The sequence below is a fragment of the Oryzias melastigma genome, linkage group LG5 (assembly GCF_002922805.2).
Source record: "Oryzias melastigma strain HK-1 linkage group LG5, ASM292280v2, whole genome shotgun sequence".
NCBI classification, from domain to species: domain Eukaryota; kingdom Metazoa; phylum Chordata; class Actinopteri; order Beloniformes; family Adrianichthyidae; genus Oryzias; species Oryzias melastigma.
In genome coordinates, this window is record NC_050516.1 from 21,987,860 (window position 1) to 22,008,647 (window position 20,788).

A 20,788-nucleotide genomic window follows, 5' to 3' on the forward strand; every position below is an offset into this window, starting at 1 on the left:
AAAAAAAAAAAAAAAAAAAAAAAACATTTTATTTTAACCAAAGAGCCACAATGGAGGGATAAAAGAGCCGCAGGTTGCAGACTCCTGATATAAATATTGCAATTGATCATTTTTTCTTTTTTTAAGGTTTTTTTTTCTGTTGTTAGCAAGTTTACAGCTGACTGAATAATTATCGTGCCATCTGCAACCTAAATCAGATAAAGTCGTTCTAAATGTTTGTGAGTGTTCAGGACAAGTGTGAGGCATAATGGTTTGTTTTGACTCCTTCTCAATACTGCTGACATTCTTGTTCATTTTTAACCAAGAACGTACAAGGCCTTCTTTGAACACACACTTACACATTCACAGAATTTTCTGCATCTTTAGAAGTTTCGTTCACTCATGCACACATTTCAGGGTCAGGAAGGTCTGCTGAGACCTACCCCACCTGTCATCGGCTGAATGATGGATAAGTCCCGAACATGTTTTTAAGTCTATCACAGTTAAAGAGGTCCTGGTTAATATTTAATCAAATGACACAGAGATGTGTTTGTTTTGGAAAAGGCAATATAAGTTAAAATTTTATTTTCTCCTTTTAAAACATGCATAGTTTCAAGGAGGAAGTTAGTTATTTTTCTTCCTTTTTGCTGTTTTTTGTGACATCTAGTGGAAAATGACTTGACTCCCTTTGGCAGATTTCAATGTTTATTTCATTGTCGTTCATCATATAAAGTTCATCAAACTTATTCATGTAATTTAGCTAATGGACTGAGGACCTTTTTCGTCACAGATTGAAGATAACATGTAGCTCGGACTGAGGGGGGGTTAATGCTTTGTTCAAATAAATACTGTTTAGCCTCAGACTCACAGTCAACAGGTCTGCAAGCTAAAGATACATTTAAACAGGTGAATCTTTGATTTTGTAATTTTTTATTTAAATTCTCTATTTAATGTTGTTTTTAATCTTTTCAGGACCAAAATTGAATCAAAGCAGACCCATCTTTTAAGATGAATACATCATCATTTCCCTTTTGGGGGCTTTTACTGCTGCTGTCTCCAGTAATGCCAATGTGTTTACCCACTGACTTTACACTATATGTGGAGAAGCCCGAATGCGACTACTGTGTGGCAGTCAACACCACCATCTGCACAGGCTTTTGCTACTCAAGGGTATGTATGTATGTCATTATCCTTTATCAAACCAAAGAAAGCTTTGTGATGTCTTTGCAAATACACATTTTTAGGAAGGTGTTAAAGCTCACAGTCAATATTAACCACTGTGAGAATATTAGAAAACTTTGTTAATGGGATTTTATAGAGAATAGGAGATTTTATTTTGTATTTTTAGACTGATTTACCAGTAAACAGACAATTTGCAGTTTTCCTTTGATATGTAAGAGAAGCAAATATGAATTTTGTTGAATCTTTACAAAATAGGCAATAGCTCTCAGTGATCAACAGTCCCCTTTTTGCTTTTTGTGGCTAAATTTAAAATGTGGTTTTTTTTTTTCTTTCTTGAGGTAATGCCTTTTATTATTTCAAATATCACCTTTTTGTCTGTTATACCAGCATTTGCAAACCTGAAAGAAATTAGAGCTCCTTTTAAATTTTGGACCACTGACAAATTTGTTAATTTTTGCAGCTCTTTCATTTTTGTCTTTCAAGTAAGTAAGTAGTCCAGCAAACACAGTGTCATTAAAAAATTGCTCATGTAAAACAGAAATTTAAAATACAAATAATAAATAGAAATTTAAAAATATTAAAAAAAAATAAATGCATCCCCTTGAATATACAGTATATGCATGTTTCTCTGATCATGAAATAACACCAAATTGTATTGATATGAAGTTACATATTTTTATATTCGTACATTGTCCTCCTGTCCTTACTGTTAAAATGTTCCATTTTTGTCCTTAAAGTCCCACTCCAAGTATATTTTTCTCTTGTAACATGCTTCTGCATGTTCTTTTAATTATGATTGTGCAGTTTTTGTCTAAACTCATGTTTTAAGAAATATTTCCTGCAGTGCAGCAGGAGTTCATCAGAAATTCACTTCTTGGTTGAGGGCGGAACTGTTGGCCCGGAAGTTCAGAGCTATCCAGCCGTACAGTTTTGTGCCAGATGGCAGTTCAGATAAGGAAAAGGTTTTTCAAACCACGGGTTTTCATCTGATCCTGATCCGAAACGGTTTGAACAATGAAATAGTCAAAAATGCACTTTTAATCTCAAATTATGTTATACATGCAACAAGAACATGTTATAAACATCACAGTTTTCATTACAGCGGGTCTTTAATCCAAATAAAGTGAAGAAGAAAAAATTACATACATTGATTAGACTTTCATTAACTAATAAAGTAACATACTAACCTACATTTCTATTATGTGATATTGGAAATGCAGCCTCTAAACTACCAAATGGAAATGAGTCTCTCTTATTCGGCATTTATGTAAATTGTTATTTATCTCTTTTGGTTGTCTTGCAGGACAGCAACATGAGGGACATATTTGGTCCCCGCTTCCTTATCCAGAGAGGCTGTACATATGATAAAGTGGAATACCGCTCAGCTATCCTGCCCGGCTGTCCCCTTGAGTCCAATCCTGTTTTTACCTACCCCGTGGCTCTCAGCTGCCACTGTGGTGCCTGCAGGACTGACAGCGACGAGTGCACGCATAGGGCCAGCACGGGTGGAGGGAGGTGCACCAAACCAGTTCGACTTCTCCACTCATATCCAGGCCAGAGCACCTACATGATCCTGTTTTGACTCTTTTGGTTCTCTTTTTCAAGTTGTTGTTCTTGGAAAATTACAATAACTTCTTGAGAAATGACAGAAAAAACTTTTAACAGAGACTTGCAATGTATATGCTTTTACAACTATTTTTTTTTGTCTTATGTGAAAATCCAGCAATTTAGCATCTCGGATGACCATGTGATGAATTCTTATATCTTCTATTCTCCTTTGAATCCAACATAATTAAACATGCAGCATCAAAATAGCCCCTTGACTGAGCGCTTCTTGACTTAATCACATCCTGTGCTGTTTATTTACTACATGCAAACCTTAATCCAGTGTTACTCACACAATGTCACCTCTTGCTGCTATATTTGGTTTCCAAGTCATTCTGGAAAGAACATGATTGTTGACAAAACACTTTTTTTAAACCTGGTTGTCAGGGGAGGGGGTTAAACCAAAAAAGAATTGACGCATTGTTTGAAGACCTGATTCATTTTCTGATTTTTTTTTTTTCTTTAACTGTATCTCCTCTAATTTTATTAATTATTAATGTGAATCATTTCTGTCCACAACGGGAGTTCAGGAGGACAGCTGCAAGTATTAATAGCCTGGTATTTTAGTCAGAAAAAATGACTCCCTTGACATTGATCTTTCATAATTTTACATTCTCCTCTGTTCTTACATGTAATGTGGTATTTGTTGGTTTTTGTCTCACATGTTGGTCAGCAGGCTTTCATATTTTGACCGACTTTGGTCGAACTAAAGTAGGATAGAAAAGTTGTAAACTTATCTTGTGGGAAAATATAGGCGTTAAACTGGTTTAGAAGTTGCTGTCATGAACACGCATATATAACTTGACCTTGTTAAACCCCTTGGAAACTGACACCATGCAGGCAGTCAGCTGATATTTTCATAAAGTACTATAGTATTTCATTAGCTCATTTATGCCTTTGTCACGAGACAGTAACAAGAGTTTACTTATAATGTCTGACATTTAAGTGGGGATGTTAAATAGACAAAAAAAAACCTACAAATGTAAACAATGATCTATTTAATAATCAAAAATACACAATAAATAGGGAATACAAATAGTAAAGGATGCTTAAAATGTGGTTATGAAACCTTAAGCCACCCCCCCCCACCCCCATAGAAAGCATAGATCAAAAAGCATTATGTCATCAAGCCAGTTACAAAATCACCCCAAATTTTATTTTAAAAAATTGTTTTATTTGTTTTCAGGTTTTTTTGTTTATTTGTTTGCTTTAAAGTTAATTTTAAAGTTCAAAGTTTTTCCTTTTGTCATATGCCATTCCCTACATTTTAAATTATCATGTCAGTTTCACTAATGTTAGCATATATCATCCAATTTTTACTTACTTTTTTAAAAAATATACAAAATATTACCTAAAAAGGAATGCATTCTGCCTCTCCCAAACTTGTGAGAGGGGTACCACCCATTTTTGCCTCTGGTCACCAGAAAACTATGCAGGCATTCAATTCTTAATCCTTTGGAATGTGTTTAAAACACATACATGTACAGCTATCTGTCTTTAGTCATCATGTGTAACTTTCCAGATCACTTAGCTGACATTTTTCTAGAAAAAATGTTTTTCTTATTTAACTGAGAAGACATGCTAATGAAAAACAAAGGAATCTGTTGTCTGTTCGGAGCAGTATTATAGGTTCAACGGAGCTGCAAACGGCGAAATGTGAGAACCCGTTCATCAGGAAGATTATACTCTCAAAAACAGCTGTTCTTCAACTAAAACCACAGAAAATTAAAATGCTTTGATTTTAAAGTTGCAGTAAAAAGAAACGCACTAAAATATTTAAAAACCAGAGGTTGGAAAAAGTTGTGATAACAAATTCCCTTTTGTAAGAAAAAAACCCTCGATTTTTTATGCAAAAATGTTTACGAAAAAAGTTATCTTTAGAAGATGTTGCAATCTGATACATGTGTAGTGTACAAGTAATACAGAGAACAATAAAACATTGCTTTAAATGTGTTTTGTTTTTTAAAAGCGCTTTGAGATAAAACCCTAGCTAAAAACCCTAACCTTCATAATAGAATGTTCCAGAATAGAATGGAATAGAATGTTCCTTTTGAGGATTAAATAAACAACAGTGGGCTTAAATCCACAACATTTCAAAAGGATTAAAACCACCTAAAAGTAGAGTTAACTTAATCTTCTTTTTAAAGACGGCAGATGACTAATATTTTCTTTTCATTTACAAATCTTCACATGGACTGAAAAATGAGCTCCCGGAACAAAACTGGTTTACGTTCAACTTCCTGGTATCTACGTGATTGGAAGAGCAAAATGATTGACATGCCTTTTCTCAAATCCGAGCAATGGCCTGTGGATTATTATCCAATCAGCTTCGAGAAAACGGAATTTCTTATTGGTCGCCACTGGTGATAGCATCGCCTCTTGTTTAAAACCCAATGGAAATTTCCAGTCGTTTTTCATTCATTTCTACCCAGACTCACGGTGAGAGTTCGGACAATATATCATAGATTTAACAATTTTTCGTAGCTACAAATTTAAACAAAGAAGACATTTTCCGGTGAGTAAAATAATACAGTTTTGTTTGTGATTATTTAAAGTTAAGCTAGTTTTGGTGAATCTTTTTGGCTTCCTGCTGCCTTTGTTAACAGCAACTGCTATGAATGGGTGTCTCAGTTTTCACCGCCCACACACTAGCCAACCGTTTTTGGAAATGTCTCATGCCCAAGGCGTTTTTAGCAATATTGTACGTTTTCAGAATACTTTAAACAGTTAAACACTTTTTGTTTGTAGAGAAACAAAACAAAAAAAAAAGTTGGTTCAAATTGAGCATATTTGTCCAAAATTTCATGTTTAATGCTATATTTGCAAACACGATCCTGTGTTTAACGAAACTTTAGTACAAAGTTAATCTACGTTAACGCCCTTATATTTAGAAGCGCGAGATGGGTATCAGATTTCTGGGAACTTGTGCGGGAGTGGTTATCTACTGAAGGACACGCCCACTCCAAATGCCATTGAAAGGATGTGGCCGCGTCATCTCCTCGTGACCGCTAAGTACATAAGCGGCTGTGCAGTGGATGAGACGCTCTGTATACAAACGTCTGCGTTCCGGGAAACGTACGGAGGAGTTTCTTCTGACTGCTTATCTTACTTTTCATTCTGTAGGACTGATCGGAGAAAAACGCCAGAACCAAAAACTATTTGATATTTTATCCACTTGCCTTCAGTTGTGTCAAAGCCACCATGTCTCAGCAGCAAATCAGGTAAGTCATTTCATTTATCTGTTGTTTTATTATCAATATTAATGAATAATAGTAATAAAAAAAGAAAAAAAAAACATTAGGGGGCATTTTAAGTTTCTAGAACCAAATTTATGTATATTTTGTGTAAATATAAAATCAAAAAGTTGTATACTTATTCCCAATGTCTCAGACTTTTTAGAAATAATCAATAGATACAATTACAATTCAAACCTTATTGTTAGTATTTGTATTCTAAATAATAAAACCTATTTTTTGTCTCTATAGCCTCCCAGCTAAACTCATCAATGGCGGCATCGCCGGCATTGTTGGGGTCACCTGCGTCTTTCCCATTGACTTGGCAAAGACCAGATTGCAGAACCAGAGACCAGGACAGCAGATCTACAAGAACATGTAAGTATTTCTAAGTGTCTCCTGAGTGACAGACTTGGCAGCACTCCACTGGCCCACTCTCTTTTGACTTTGTAGCTACTATGACCTTGTTTAATCCGTAAGTCTTTAGTGACGCATGAATGTTGTCAGCGTATGGATTTAGGAGGACATTCCTGACTTGGATTATGACGATTCGCTGGTGTCCCTCCCTGTTAACCCTTACCAGTGTCACTTTGTTTTTAATCATTTGTTTCTTTGTGTTTTTGTTTTCTAGGATGGACTGCCTTGTCAAGACAGTTCGATCAGAGGGATACTTTGGAATGTACAGAGGTAAGATTTTTCAAAGATTTGAATATTTGTCTGTTTTTAGCAGAAAAAAATGCTATTCTGTAAGTAGGAAAAGATTCATTAATTTTTGCCATCACTATTGGGTACATTCTAATCCTTACTGACCATTTTGTTCTGTTACAAATTGTAAGTTAAGGCTACACATCTAAAGTCACTATAACCTTTCAAGTTTAATTGAGTGAAGCTTTTGTTCATTTGAAAGACTGGTGATGTTTGTTTGTTGGTTAAGGACAGGTTTAAACCTACACACAATGGTGACCACAAGTTGTGGTCTCTCTTTTATGAGGAATGCTGTTGTTGCATCTGTGTTTTTCATATTACAGACTTGGGTCCCCTGGGATAATGCAGGCTAGCCGATAAGGCGCAGCCACGCTGGAGGCAAATCATTTAATGGTTCTTACAATATTGCTCTATTCAAACTATAGGCACATGTTTTTTGTTTTGCCATCCTGTTTCTGTTTTCTGATTTCTTGTCAATAACGACTGCTGTCCTGTTCTTTTTCTGTCAACTTGTCATGTTTCCCCACAACTATGGCTTGTGCTCCTGCAGGCTTTGTGTGGTTTTTGCAAATTAGTCTGTTGTGATGTAGTTAAAAAATGAAACGGCCCAAGAGATGAGTTTGTAAGACTCCTCAAAGTCTGCTCACACAGTCTATAGAACAAGTTGGTCTGTCCTCACTAACCTTCTTCATCCCTCTTCTTCATTTTATTTTTATTTTTTTTGTTCTCATTAACTTCAATAGACATTTATCATATGTTCTTTATAAAGTGGGCCTTGCTAGTGTACACTGACTCAATCATAAACTTGGCGTGAATATTTTCACTGAATGTCCTCCCTAGATCTGTCTTGTTTGGCTTGTTCCCTTTCTCTCATCTTTTTCTGTTTTATTTGCTATAATCCTAAGCCATTATTACTGAAACTGCTTTAAATTGAGTATTTGTCTTGTCCTTTAAATTAGCTACTCAGTTGACTATTGTTATTATGTTGTAATAAAGTGTCAAATGTTTTTTTGTTGTTGTTGTTGTTGTTAAGGTTTTGAATAATTATGACCTTGTTGCTAACTGTAACCATTTGTTGTTCTCAGGTGCCGCGGTAAACTTGACGCTGGTCACCCCAGAGAAGGCCATCAAGCTGGCTGCTAACGACCTGTTTCGACATCACCTCGCAAAGGATGGGTAAGAGAAGTCACTAAGCTGTTCCTAAAAAGTAGGAGTGTTGTGTTGGTAGTAAATAATCCTAAAACATCCTCATGTTGACAGAAAGGGGCTGACGGTGTTCAAAGAAATGCTGGCAGGGTGTGGTGCGGGAATGTGCCAGGTTATTGTTACTACCCCCATGGAAATGCTGAAGATTCAGTTACAGGACGCAGGCAGGCTAGGTAAGAGCACCTCTGACTTTTTATTACGTGGTTCAGTGAGATTTTGAAACTTCCACCTAAAGTTTCACAATATGCTTATTTATTCCAAAGCGGCTCAACAGCAAAAACCAATCGTGATGACTCCAACAAAGCTGGTGGCAACAAACGCCGTTCTCAGTCGTTCCTACAACTCTGGAAATGTGGTGTCTGCTCCGAGGGCAGTATCTGCCACGCAGATCGCAAGGGATCTCATCCGAACACAGGGCATCCAAGGCCTCTACAGAGGCCTGGGGGCCACTCTCATGAGGTAAGAACAATTTCCACTTTTTCACTGAAGTGAATTCAAGCTTGTCTGTTTTTGTTCATTTGCATCCAGTCTAAAATAACATTTTTTGCATTTCTTCCAGGGATGTTCCTTTTTCTATTGTTTACTTTCCTTTGTTTGCTAATCTGAACAAACTGGGCAAACCCAGTCGGGATGAGTCATCGCCTTTCTACTGGGCATTCCTCTCCGGCTGTGCGGCCGGGTCGACTGCCGCCGTGGCCGTCAACCCCTGTGATGGTAATGTTTTCAGGCCATTAGTTCAATGGTATTTCAGGATGAATGGGGGCGCTCAATTGTTAAAAATGTTTTTATTCCTTTTTTCAGTTGTGAAAACCAGACTGCAGTCTCTGAACAAAGGTACCATTGAGGAAACTTACAGCGGAGTGATGGATTGTATAAGGTATGCCATTACTTCTGTGTTGGTTACATAGTTTTCCTTTTGTGTGTGTATATAAATAAAGCCCCCACCTCCCCCTGTCTCAACAGCAAAATAATGCGAAAGGAGGGGCCCTCTGCATTCCTGAAAGGTGCGGGCTGCCGCGCTCTGGTCATCGCGCCGCTGTTCGGAATTGCACAAGTCATGTACTTTGTTGGCGTTGGTGAATACGTTCTGAACAACACACCTCTAAGCCTGCTGTCTGCATGAGACCAAACCTGCTGACGCGCCGCGCACGGGACCTGGCGGGACAACTGGCAGCTACAATCAGTTTACGTCAAAAACATCCAGATGAAGACTTTAGGATGCAAGGACCCATCGTTTGATGACTGTGGAGTCCATGTTGCACATTTTTGTGATTGAACTGACTTGGCTGAGGCCGTCGTTTGCACTTGAAACTGTTGGCCTTCCTGTGTTGGGGACTCGGTTACAGTGTTAAGCTTTTGTTCCCCAAACAGTTTTTTTAAAGTTTCCGTCTGAGGAAATGGATGCTGAATTATTCTTTTTCTTTTTTACATATTTACATATACATATTTCATATTGTATTTGAATGTGTGCTAGTTCTGATTTCAAAAGCCTAAAATTCTTGAAACTGTATTTTTGATATTTGAATCTCATTACCGTCTCTCTAGTTTTTTTTAATTATTATTATTATTATAAATATATCTGGAACTAAGATGTACTTTTTCCAGAGTTACCTGTAAAGTTAGTTTTATTTTTAATTACTTGTGTACATTACCAGTTAAAAAAAGTGTTCATATCTGATAGATTGTGGAAACTCCAGCATCCTGTTACTTGGTTTACTGAAACTTATTTTTATTTTATTTCTAAAATAGAAATTTGTGAGCCGAAGAATGCTACTTTTAGATATTTTCTGCAAATTCATGTTTATATTTCATTGTGAAATGAAATGCTTATTATTTTTGTGTTGTATGTTGTACAGCATGGACCACATTTGATGGTTTATGTGGTTGCAGAGTGAGTTCTCCTTCAGCAGTCTGGGCCTCCCATGTTTGAATCCTATTAATGTGAAACAAACCTGAATACTGTTCTGTAGTAACATTTGCTACATTGCTCACAACACATTAAATCAGTTATTGACTGACCTCTTTCTTTATTTTAATTCCCCCCTCGGCTACGTTCTCTGTGTAGATTTGGGGTTTGCAACCTTAAACACCAGGAGAATCAAGACACTCCTTTGTATTTCTTATTGTTACTATTATAAATATTAACTTTTGTTTTATGGCATAAAAAAGCAAAGAAAATTTGCCTTTTTTCATGAATATTAAATAGTTAACTTTTGACCGATTTCTTTTCAAAATAAAAGAGCTTTTAAGATCATCTTAATGCAGCAAATATAGGTAATGTAATGCTAGTGATGAATGAGTTGAGTTTTGCTATTGTTGGTGCATCTCAGCCAGATTTTTGTAAATCTAATTAGCTAAATTAAATAAGAGTTAATTATGTGGCTATTAATGGATTTTTTGGAGCATGTGGTACACTAAAACCCATTAAATAAAATAAAGTCAGCCTTTATAATCCAGCATCTGGTTGTCCTTACTGGCCTCAAATTGGTATTCTGTGGCACAAAAGACTTTGTGTAAAGGTTTTAGTACAACTCTGGAGCATTGTGGCTTGTGTAGCAGGAGCCTTGAGTAATAATGAATATTCTGCTTCAACTGTTTGAATAAAGTTTGACTTATCTGACAATTTTTTTTTTTTTTTTGCTTGATGCACCATCTAAATGCCAGATGTGGCCCTGGGGCCTCAGGTTGCAGACCCATGGTGTACATGACCCGATCTGTCCTTGAAAGGGAGTTAAACGATGGAAATATATTTCTCAAACTAACCTGAATGTGTTAAGGCTTGTGATGCTTAAAGGAAAAGCTTCTGTCAATCATAACAAGTTTTTTACCGCAGCAGAATTTCTTAGTTTATGTTGCATGCTGGGACAGAAGCGCTGCCCTGTCAGAACCTGTTTTAACATCGGCTGATGCAACATGGTAACCAAACAGCCTCAAACCTTTTGTAAACTTTAAGGTCCAACATTCAGGTTCAGGACTTAAGATGCACTAATCTCTGATAGAAAAATGTCATTTTTTAACCTAATAAAAGGCTTCAGCTTTTAAATAATAAACAAACAAACAAACAAAAAATGTCTAAGTTGGGAGCTAAAGTTACATTGCTTACTGAAAGAACCATCTGAAAATCTGATGCCTTTTAAAATCCAAAACTCATTTGATTTTTTAATAAAGTTTAAAAAATAAGATTATTTAAGTAATTTCAATTGTACAAAGCAGTAAATAGGATTTAGTTCACAACATTCTGATGAACTTTCAAAGATTTTGTAGAATTTTGAAAGTTGTACTGCTGGGGTTATTGCAGTAATATTATAATGTAACTTATGCAAAACTTGACATTTGCAGCAGTTTACTTCAGTATTTTATCTGTTGCTGACAGACGTTTCACATGCTTATATTTTTCTACTCATCTTTTGGTTTTAAAAAAATAGAAAAAAACTTGACATCCAAGAACAAACGAGCTTGTGGCCTTGTGGTAGAGTGTCTGACCTGAGACTGGAAGCTGATGAGTTCAAATCCAGACTGAGTTAGGACTGTAAAACCCAGTGCCTTCCTGTGTGACACTCAGTATTAAGGGGTTAGATTTAAGGGTTAAAACCACCAAATGGTTCCTGAGTGCAGCTGTGTCTGCAGCTCACCGCTCCCCCAGGGGATGGGTCAAATATAGACAACAAATTTCCCATACTTTAAAAATGAAAAAAAAAGCATAGTCAAAAGCACCCAGACGTTTTATTTCAGTTAACATGTATGACATCAGCTATATTACCCTATACTTCACATGTCATTGGCACACCAACATTTACATCTAAAATAACTCACACAAAATGCAAACTAGCTGGTTGTTATAGTTTTAAAAAAAAGCTCCAAAAGAGCTCAGCGCAGAGTTAGTGATCTTTCTTGCGATTTACAAAAGAAGCAGTTTGTCATCGGACCTTTCTAACCCTTTGGGTTGATATGATTTCTAAATGCCTTCTATTGTGCTTTACGGTAGAAATATTTGGTAGTGAAAGCGGGGAGCAAGCATAGTCATCGTCTAGAAACTGGGAGGAAATTGGCTAATAGTTGGGAAGCTGAAGGCTTCCCTGTAGGCACATGCTCATAAAACTGACTCTGCAAAGGCTAGTCCTCCAAACACTGAAGCACACAACTGATGACCCGGTTAGCCTAAGACGGCAACAAAGCACACAGAATAAATAATGTTAACAGCAGATGTGAACACGACGTTCATATTTACAGCAATACTTCTCAGTCACAACATTCCTGTGTCAAAGTCGGCTTCATGTACTGAGATGTAGCTACAGTCTGCAAAACCTCTGCAGAGCACCAGCGGTTTCACAAAAGGATGTTAAACAGAAAGGAATGTTGCGGAGCCGTGATAAAAGTAGAGCCTGTTTTTGGGAGAAAAGGGCCGATGTGGATCTGTTTGTGAGAACGGCGAGAAAGACGTGAGGAAAAACGGATCCAGCGTGTCGTGTCTGGCCAAACTCCTCATCAGTGAAATGTGGGCGTGGATGCTGTTGAAATGTAACTTTGGTGTTCTCCTCCTCTAGCGGACGCATTGATTATGAGGGGGTTGGAGGAGGGCGGTGGTAGTCGGGTAGGTGTGTAGACGGGGAGGATGAGATCAGCATCTATATCACCTCCCTGCTGTTTCTGATGGCACAGCATAGGACCATACTGAAGATCATCCCGATGATCTGAAAAAAGAAGATTAAACCTCAAAGGTTATAACATTTCACAGTAAAACTGGAATAGTAATAATAAATAAATAAAAAATAATGAAAATATAAATATATATACCATTACTCCAGCAGTACCAATGCCAATATAGCCGATGATGTACAGCTTTTCATTGAAGAAGTCTGATATTGCCTTCTGGCAGTCCTAAACAAAGAGGACAAAAGAAGTGTTCAGGCTCAAGGAGAGATAGAATATGTAGAATATGTAGAATATACTGCCACCTTGTGGACATGAGGTCTAACAGCTACGGTGCAAATCATACCAACAAATCACTCAATGCTAAAACAAACACCAATAAACAACAATATATTTTAGAAATCAAAACAACATTTACAAAAAAGAAACAAAATGTTTCAAAAAACAAAAAGTAATTTCCAGAAATCAAAAGAAAATATTAAAAAAATGAAACAAAAAAGATAAATTAATGCGATCAAGTTCCTAGTGTCTATAGTATTCATAGATTCTACTTCTTTTGTTATCAGACATTTTTAAAACATACCTGATGATTTGATAGAGACGTCCCGTCGTCAATAAGTGGTTGAGTGTGTATAAACAGCTGATTGTCACTGGGGTGGAGTTACCTGTCAAACTTTGACATTAAGAAACCTTTTACAGTTTCTTAATGTGTTTTGTTTTGTATTTCATTAAATTGCTTTTCTTTTCATTTTTATTTTTGTTTCCTTTTTGCTCTGTTTTCAGGAATTTATTTTGATTTCTAAAATGCAATGTTGTTTTTTCATTATTATTATTTTTTTTAATCTTTATAAGGTTTTTGCATTGAGCGATTTATTGTGTGATTTGCACTTCTGGGCCACCATACATAGCAGTCAAAGCGGTTTACCTGGGTGTCTGCGGGCTCATTTTCACAAAGGGAGCTAGACATTCCCTCGCTAGAAGTTCCACAGCAATTCAGCTGTCAGTACAAAAAAAAAAAAAACAGTAACATAGTTGCACTGCTGAAGAAGATACACAAACCCGGCTGAACTCACAGCTTTGTGATAAATGGCAGCGACTGCCGTGCCGTTGGAATTGTTGTCTCCGGCAATGGAGCTGGTGTAGAAGTTTTGGACTTCCTCTGAAATCTAATGGAAATTTAAAAAAATAAAAAGTAAGACTCCATTTCCTTGCTTTGTGTTTCAATGAAGAGTCAATGAATAACTTTACCACTTCTTTGTTCAGGAATCCAAAAACTCCAGCCGTGATCTCAGCTCCAAAGATTATCAGGAGGCAAGTGAAGAACTATAAAACAAAACCAAAGGTGGTTCATGAACTTTACAAGTGTTTGCATTATTGAATTCATTCTAAATTATTTGCATTTCTCTTAAATGAGAAGACAATATTGTGTTGAGACTTTAAGTATTTGCACATTTGAAATCAGAAAAAATAGCAATAATTATACTGTTTTCCCACAATACACACATTTTTATCGTTTAAATTGACTCAGTTACATGCATTAAAGAGACTGTATAAAATAAAAGAGCAATAAAATACTTTTAAATACCCACCGAGGCAAGAAGACACTGAGATTCTCGTATGGCTCCAAAACAACCAAAGAACCCAACGATTATCATTAGCCCTCCTGCAGCGAGAAGGATGTACACAGCTGTGGAGGAACACAGCTAATGTGAATTTCAATAAATAAATAGCAAAAAAGAAAAAATGTAAAGACCATTGAATGATTTCAGGAGACCACCAGAGAAATAAAGGGGATCACATGCTTGCAGTTCGCATATTCAGCAGTAGGGGGCAGCATAATCAAGTGTTTTCTTGTCTTTAGGTGAGCCACTATTTCTATGAGACCATTTGTTGTGTTTGAGTGACAGCCGAGCAAGTAGGTGGATCAGCAGTCCAAAACACCAGAGCTGCTCCACATAGATCGCAATTTGATTAACAGCCTACTTCTTTTTCCTGAAAGGCAACGCTTTCAGGACAAATCACTGAGGGTCTCTGTTCCATGTCTAATAGAAGAGGGGAAAAAGGGGTTGAACATATTTTTAGATTTTTATTTATCTGCAAAGTGATTCTCAAAATTTTCTTTTTCTCTCTCTCTTTTTTTTTTTTTTTTTTTGCAGTTAGAAAAAAAATGGGAAGAAATGAAATTACCGGCAGAACAAAACAGACTTCCTTCCTCATCAGGAAACCATCAAATGCCTTTAATAGACCTGCTCTCTGAAGCATGATCAGTCTGGGGTGAATCATAATCAAATTAGTACAATAACTAATGAAGCCTGCTTCCATTTCTCAGCGCAGCGTCCACTTAAAGATTGCTCTTTTTGTTGTTGTTGATTTTTTTTCTTTTGCAGACCTTCAAATGCAATAAAAGCTTCATGCAATAACTAATTGCTGCAAAAAGGAACCGTGTTAGCTCCACAAAAGTGACGTCACCTCCACCGCCGCCTCTCGCCACGGCGCCCAGCACAATGTAACTGTACACCGCACTGCTCCCTGAGGTCTATTGCTAGGGGCCTAATCAGTGACACAGACAGCAACCGCTGCAGTAATTTAATGAATCCACATGGGGCCCATGCAAGCTGTTGTTTTCTTGTGGCAGAGAATAGACCGACCTGAAGGGATCGGAAAAACACTGCTTTTAGGTAATTTCAAACTAAAAGATTCTCACACAGAAATAAATCTTTTTGCCTAATTTTAACAACCACTTGATCACTGGTTGTTTTTTTAGCTTTCATGTAGCCGTCTTTGTCGATAAAGTTAATAAAAAAGAGTGGGCACCTGTGATGAAGAATTTTATGTCTCTGTTTTATATTCAAACTTAATGGCGGGAGAGACAAGAGAGCAAATCAATGACACAATGGAAAGTAAATCACACCGGGAATGCTGACGCTTCACCTCATTGTGTGATTAGTGTGTTTGGTTTCTCAGTCATGACGACAAGGAGGCAGCGGCGCTCGGGTACGTTGCCTAGAGAGTTATTTTAGAGTAATTGTGTGGTTCTTCTTCTAATACTCTTTAGGATCCCTTAAAAATATGTGATGAACATGACATAGATGAGATATGTTAGAGTTTATATGACCACTTCCTTCCCGTTTTTCTGCCTAAATCAAAAAAAAAACATGCAAATATCCCATTATTACACGCTATAATCTACTTAATTTGCACAAAGATCCACTCCAATGAACATTTTTTTAACATCTTCTTGTGTCATTGCCCTCATGATAGAGGACAAATATATATATATATATATCTATATAAAGAAAATTCAGCTTAAAATTGCATTCCAGAGTGTTTATTTATTAAAATTGTTGTGAATGGGGAGCAGACAAAAAAGGCTCCCTGCTCTGCTCCATTCTCATGCATACACTTGCAGAAAAATAGATCCATTAACGTCTTAATTTTCCTTGTCTGAGCTGGAATCTGGTATAAAACTGTTCGGCTGGATAGCCCCACTATTGCTCACCATTTTTGTTGCACCGGTAATATTGGGTCGGGGTTGTGAGGGGCTGTAAGCTAGTGGGGAGAGAGTGTAAACAGATGGATGATGGGAAATGGTAGAAACGATGTCCTAGAACAGGGGTCTGCAACCGGAGGCTCTGGAGCCACGTGCTGCTCTTTTTGTTCCTCTTTTGTGGCTCTTTGGCTCATGCAAATAATTTGAATAAATAATGTTTTTTATTTTGATTCATTTGTTTTAGTGTTTATTAAGTTTTGACATTTATGTTTAGATATTTAACATGTCAAATAAATAACTGAGTAAAATGATGGCAAAAGCTTTAGTCTACTATTAAAATAATAAATTTAAAGCACATATTACATAAGAGATGCATTCTTCAAAGAATTTAATGTATACATTTTGAATTAAAAAAAAAAGGAATTTAAACCAATGTTTTTTATGAAGAAAAAGTGACCGAAGACACAATGTTTTGCTTTTAATTTTTCATTCTTAGTTTAAGTAAATGTGCTGCAACAGATTTGATATATATTGTATTTTATTTTGAAAGGAACTTTTATTCTGCCAACAGTAAAATAATTAAAATTTGCTAAATCAAAAAAATATAACACTTTTAAATTCAACAATTGTAAATGTTAGAAACAGTTTTCTTTAAGTTTCACTGACAATGCTTTTAGAATAGATGAAAATATCTTCGTAGAGGGACTTAAAATGTTCTAAAAGTATAAAATCACTGAATCAGATCAGAAGGAAATCTGATTTTTTATGTCAACATGTTTCATAGTTATCATCAACATGGAGTAATTTGGGATTTATGGGTCAGAATCAAAAGGTCAGACCATCAAAAGGACATGTTGATTGAAGTCAGGCCTTCAGATGTTAACATAAAACCCCCAGTCTTTTAAGCAAATGTGGATTTTGCATGTATAAAAATCCTTAGTGGTTGACGTTATTCAGAACTATGCCAGCGATCGAGATAAAGAAACAGACAGCTGCTCGTGTTGGCCAACTTTTAGGCGGTATTTCACAGTTTAAAGAAGGAATGTTTTCATGAATCCAGAAATTGCTGGTAAAAGTATCAACTTTTTAAAATTAGAAATGAAATGTTGGTTGATTTGAATTGAAAAAATACTAGTTAGCCATTGTGAAAGTTAAAAAGCTGCTTTATTCTTGAGAAGTTTGGAGAGTTACATGACTAAAGTTGGTATGAAAACACACCTGTAGCGTTCATAAGCCCTGCATTACCAAACAGTCTTAAACGTTGACTGATAACTCTTGGAGTATTTGCATGCGAATTTGAAGAAGCTGAATGCACACATTTGTTCTGCAGTGGATGGTTTGCATAAGCAGATAATTTCTGCACCCAGTTTTATCTGAAAAACACATTTCCTTGTCTTTAGTCGATGCCGGGCACACACTCTGCATAGAACATGGCAGGTATTTTAGGATCTGTGAATGTAGTACATGTAGACGGAGGGAACCAGATCCATGGCAGCGCAGCAGAAAGCTGATGAAGTGAAGTCACCGCAGTAAAGTCACAATCTGAACAGGAGTTACAAGAATAGGCTGCGTTCTAATCGTCTGCTCCTACACGGAGCAAGAGAGACTGGCTCTATTGTATCGCCCGCTGAAGACTAGAGGTGCTTTGTCTTGTGTGTCTGTTAATAATCTTCCATCTGTTTACTCACGGTTTAAGTCTTAATTTAAATCCACCTGGCTGGATCAGACAAAAAAAATAAAAATAAAAAATGATTTTATTGGTTTATGTGAAACAGGAGGGCGTAGAGATATTTGGGATTCAGTCTGTTAGCGAGCAGCTAGGAATAACCAGAATTAGTAAAATCATGCTGTGTTTTGTAGATTTTTTAGACTAACATGACATTTCATTGTCACTGCCACTCAAAACCTCCAGCAGGAAAGGGTCACAAATGCCTTGTATCCACTGAGCGGTCCGGAGTGAATCGTTCTGTTTAGGGCTGTCCGGGCAATCCAAGTGAGTGTTTCCATTGAGTTTTCGACTATCAATGACATAGCTGTGTATCATAATGGTGTAACTGCAGCGGTTCTCTGTATTGTTTCGGCGTGTCTCCGGTCCCTAACCCCCACAAATAAAGGGGAAATACTGAATATTTTTTTTTAAAGAAGATTGCAATAGGCGAAGAAGAAAACAGTCGAAAAGAGGAAAAAACTCTCAGCTTGGATCTTGAGTCGGTAAAAGTGCTGGTCGGACGCTTTCTGTCCTCGTATAAACCTTAGCACCAACAATGGATTTCATCGTGTGACGACAGTAGCTCCGCCCTAACTGGTCCATTTCCTTTTTCTATGGACCTACGACCAACAGGGGACCAAAAATGGTACGAATTGGTCCGGCCAAATGGGTTAATACTGTATATATTTTTAAATTCTAATCTGATTTCATTCCTGTGGTTGTGTGTTTGTCTTGATATTGCATGTTTGCTTTTAACTTTGCTCATGTAAGCAAAATTTCCATTATACTGCGTTCACACCGACTGCGATTCGCCCGGCGGAGGCGGCCAGTTTCAACGTGAAGTCAGTGGCACAGATGTGAACTGAGGCGATCTGAAGTCCTGTGACACGGTTTGAGCAACGGGGGGAGCGTGGCGGTCAAGCAGCAGCACGACTTGGCCAGAGTTCAAATATCTAGATTTTGGCAGGTCGCCACATCACATCTGCCAATCAGGAACTCAGCTTTGGACACGTGACGTTTTCAGAGACTTGATCATTGACAGTATATACTGTATGTATATTTTCTTTTTCAATGGAAGTCTATGGAATTTTGGCCTTCTTGCAACCAGCGGACATTTCCTATTTGGAACACGAGAGGGGAGGGGCTTATAAGTCTATTGTTTCTACAGTCAATGGACTCGACTGGATTCAACTGTGAATCAGCGATCACGTAAGCCGTTACGGGATGTCAAAGAGGGGTTGGGGTCGAGGGCTTCCAGCTAATGATTTCAGGTGCAAATAAAGTTCTTTTGCGTCCGGCTCCGGCAGGGGGAGGGACTTCCGTCTATTAATTTTCGAGCGCCATATTTTTTCTCTTTGGCAAGATTCTTTTGATCCATTTCCTTAACCTGCTGGGACCCCAGAGTTGCCAGAGCTCATCCCAGCTATACCGTTGGGCGAAGGCGGGGATACACTCTGGACAGATCGCCAGTCTTTTAGTTCCAAGCTCAGGCAGGCGGCAAGTAGCAAATTCACTGCGCTGCAAAAAAGGGGCGGGCCACGTGAATCGTATTAATTCAACATTAACTGTAACGTTTTAAACCTGCCCTTTTTGTTTAATGATTGATGAATTTGCGTCAAATGTTCTCACATTTTGTGACCTTTCGTCTGTAAAGGCCTATTGACCAGCTCTAGCATATTTCTGCTATTTCTGTATATTTATGAGATCATAAATCCAAATGGGTTAAGTACACTAAAATCCTCTAATTGAGGCTTGATGCCGTGGAAAAGTGACATACCTAAAAAGTAGTTCTCCGGGGCGCCATCACCGGTCAGAAGTTGCACTGTGCTCGGGTCAAACCGGAGCCATAGTCCTACCGCCAGCACCAACAGGCCCGAAACCTGAGGGTTGATGGACAGGAAAATTGGCACATGCAGGAACACACTTTTAAAACACACTTTGTTGGGATTTTTGTCAGTTGAAAAGCAGGAACACAGCAGGAACTTTCTTTTTGTTTCCTGTTTTGTCCATGGTGTCAGTTAATTAACATTCTGCAGGCGGTGCTCTTGTATTGTGGGTGAAGTGGCTTCTTCTTCACTTTATGTCAAACAGGTTCCTGCCAAATATGTTAATGCAGCATCTCTTTAGTTGAGTTGACTAAATATTTCAAGTCAACTAACAGCACAAATTGATTTTAAATTAGTTTACTTTTAAAAGATTAAAGTAAAACCAAATCTAATTGAAAAATAAATTCAATTTTGTGATTATTTTAATTGTAATTGACTATAATCCAGACAATGACCTCATAAAACCCCTGAATGCAGCGTGACATGTATCCTCATGTGTCTGCGTGACTCCTGAACTCTGGAGGTTCATCTCCCACGGTGTGTTTCAGACACAGGCTGTGCCAGCCTCTCAGAGTCTTGGATGATGTAACTCCGATTGGCTCCGCAGCCCAAAATGACGGTGCACTGTACGCCTCCTTTGGCTCCGATCACAACAGCTCTGCTTTCAGCTCCAAAACGGCTCCACAAAGGGGCCGCTGTCAGTTTGGGTGACACAAGAGATCGTCTTACAGAGCCCAGATGAGTCAATGCAGCTTCTCAAACCCATATATACTGTATCATTGAACAGTAAAACACAGCTGTAGTCACTATCTGAAAAGTAAAATAGTCTGCAGCATAAATGACTGTTTGATTCAGCCTTACCCTGACCCAAAAAAGGAGACTTCTGCTCTTTTGTTCTGCCTTAAAAGACTCTATAATTGAAGTTGGTACTGGTAGGATCCCAATCTCCCAATTTCTTCTGCTGGTACAAGAGGACTTTATCACTTAAATATATTTTAATTTATAAATACTGAATCCTAAAAACTTTTAGCAAACACAGTGCTTAAAACATCTGCAAAAATGAATAAATAAATTGAACTTCTGGAGACTTATTATGTCAAAATAAAAAGAGAAAAAGGTGCACAGGCTTTAAGTAATCGTGTATTTCGGGTTCAAACAGAACCTTGTATAGTGTTTCCAAAACAGATCAACCCTGCTAGTAAAA

General features: G+C 37.4%; 3 protein-coding genes across 4 annotated transcripts in view; 2 read left to right on the top strand and 1 right to left on the bottom strand.

Moving 5' to 3' along the window:
- Positions 1-734: 734 nt before the first annotated feature.
- Positions 735-2,975, top strand: tshba (thyroid stimulating hormone subunit beta a). 2 transcript variants are annotated; one of them, XM_024270385.2, is made up of 3 exons: positions 814-885; positions 952-1,149; positions 2,465-2,975. In XM_024270385.2, the coding sequence occupies exons 2-3, from the start codon at positions 988-990 to the stop codon at positions 2,741-2,743; spliced, it is 441 nt and encodes a 146-aa protein (XP_024126153.1). In that variant the 5' UTR covers positions 814-885; positions 952-987; the 3' UTR covers positions 2,744-2,975. The 2 variants fall into 2 exon arrangements, with proteins under 2 accessions (XP_024126154.1, XP_024126153.1); XM_024270386.2 differs by having other exon boundaries at positions 735-1,149.
- Positions 2,976-5,158: 2,183 nt separating this feature from the next.
- slc25a55a (solute carrier family 25 member 55a) lies at positions 5,159-9,929 on the top strand (the record flags this gene model as incomplete). Its single annotated transcript, XM_024270379.1, is given in 10 exon segments — positions 5,159-5,281; positions 5,890-5,987; positions 6,252-6,377; positions 6,631-6,686; positions 7,790-7,880; positions 7,965-8,083; positions 8,174-8,369; positions 8,470-8,624; positions 8,712-8,787; positions 8,874-9,929. Coding segments are annotated over 9 exon segments (999 nt in total). The 3' UTR covers positions 9,034-9,929.
- Positions 9,930-11,614: 1,685 nt separating this feature from the next.
- Positions 11,615-20,788, bottom strand: part of tspan2a (tetraspanin 2a) — a 10,079-nt gene continuing 905 nt past the window's right edge. The window contains exons 2-8 of the mRNA XM_024271058.1: positions 19,536-19,638; positions 14,150-14,247; positions 13,809-13,883; positions 13,634-13,726; positions 13,486-13,557; positions 12,705-12,788; positions 11,615-12,601 (exon numbers count right to left, since the gene is read on the bottom strand). Of these exons, the coding sequence (XP_024126826.1) occupies positions 12,536-12,601; positions 12,705-12,788; positions 13,486-13,557; positions 13,634-13,726; positions 13,809-13,883; positions 14,150-14,247; positions 19,536-19,638 (591 nt within the window). The 3' untranslated portion in view covers positions 11,615-12,535. The remainder of the gene's footprint in view (positions 12,602-12,704; positions 12,789-13,485; positions 13,558-13,633; positions 13,727-13,808; positions 13,884-14,149; positions 14,248-19,535; positions 19,639-20,788) is intronic.

What these genes read in the sequence shown, in the direction of transcription:
- tshba (XM_024270386.2), top strand. Translation starts at nt 988, where the DNA reads ATGAATACATCATCATTTCCCTTTTGGGGGCTTTTACTGCTGCTGTCT. An exon ending in CAGGCTTTTGCTACTCAAGG is followed by an intron (nt 1,150 to 2,464) that starts GTATGTATGTAT and finishes GTTGTCTTGCAG; the next exon opens with GACAGCAACATGAGGGACAT.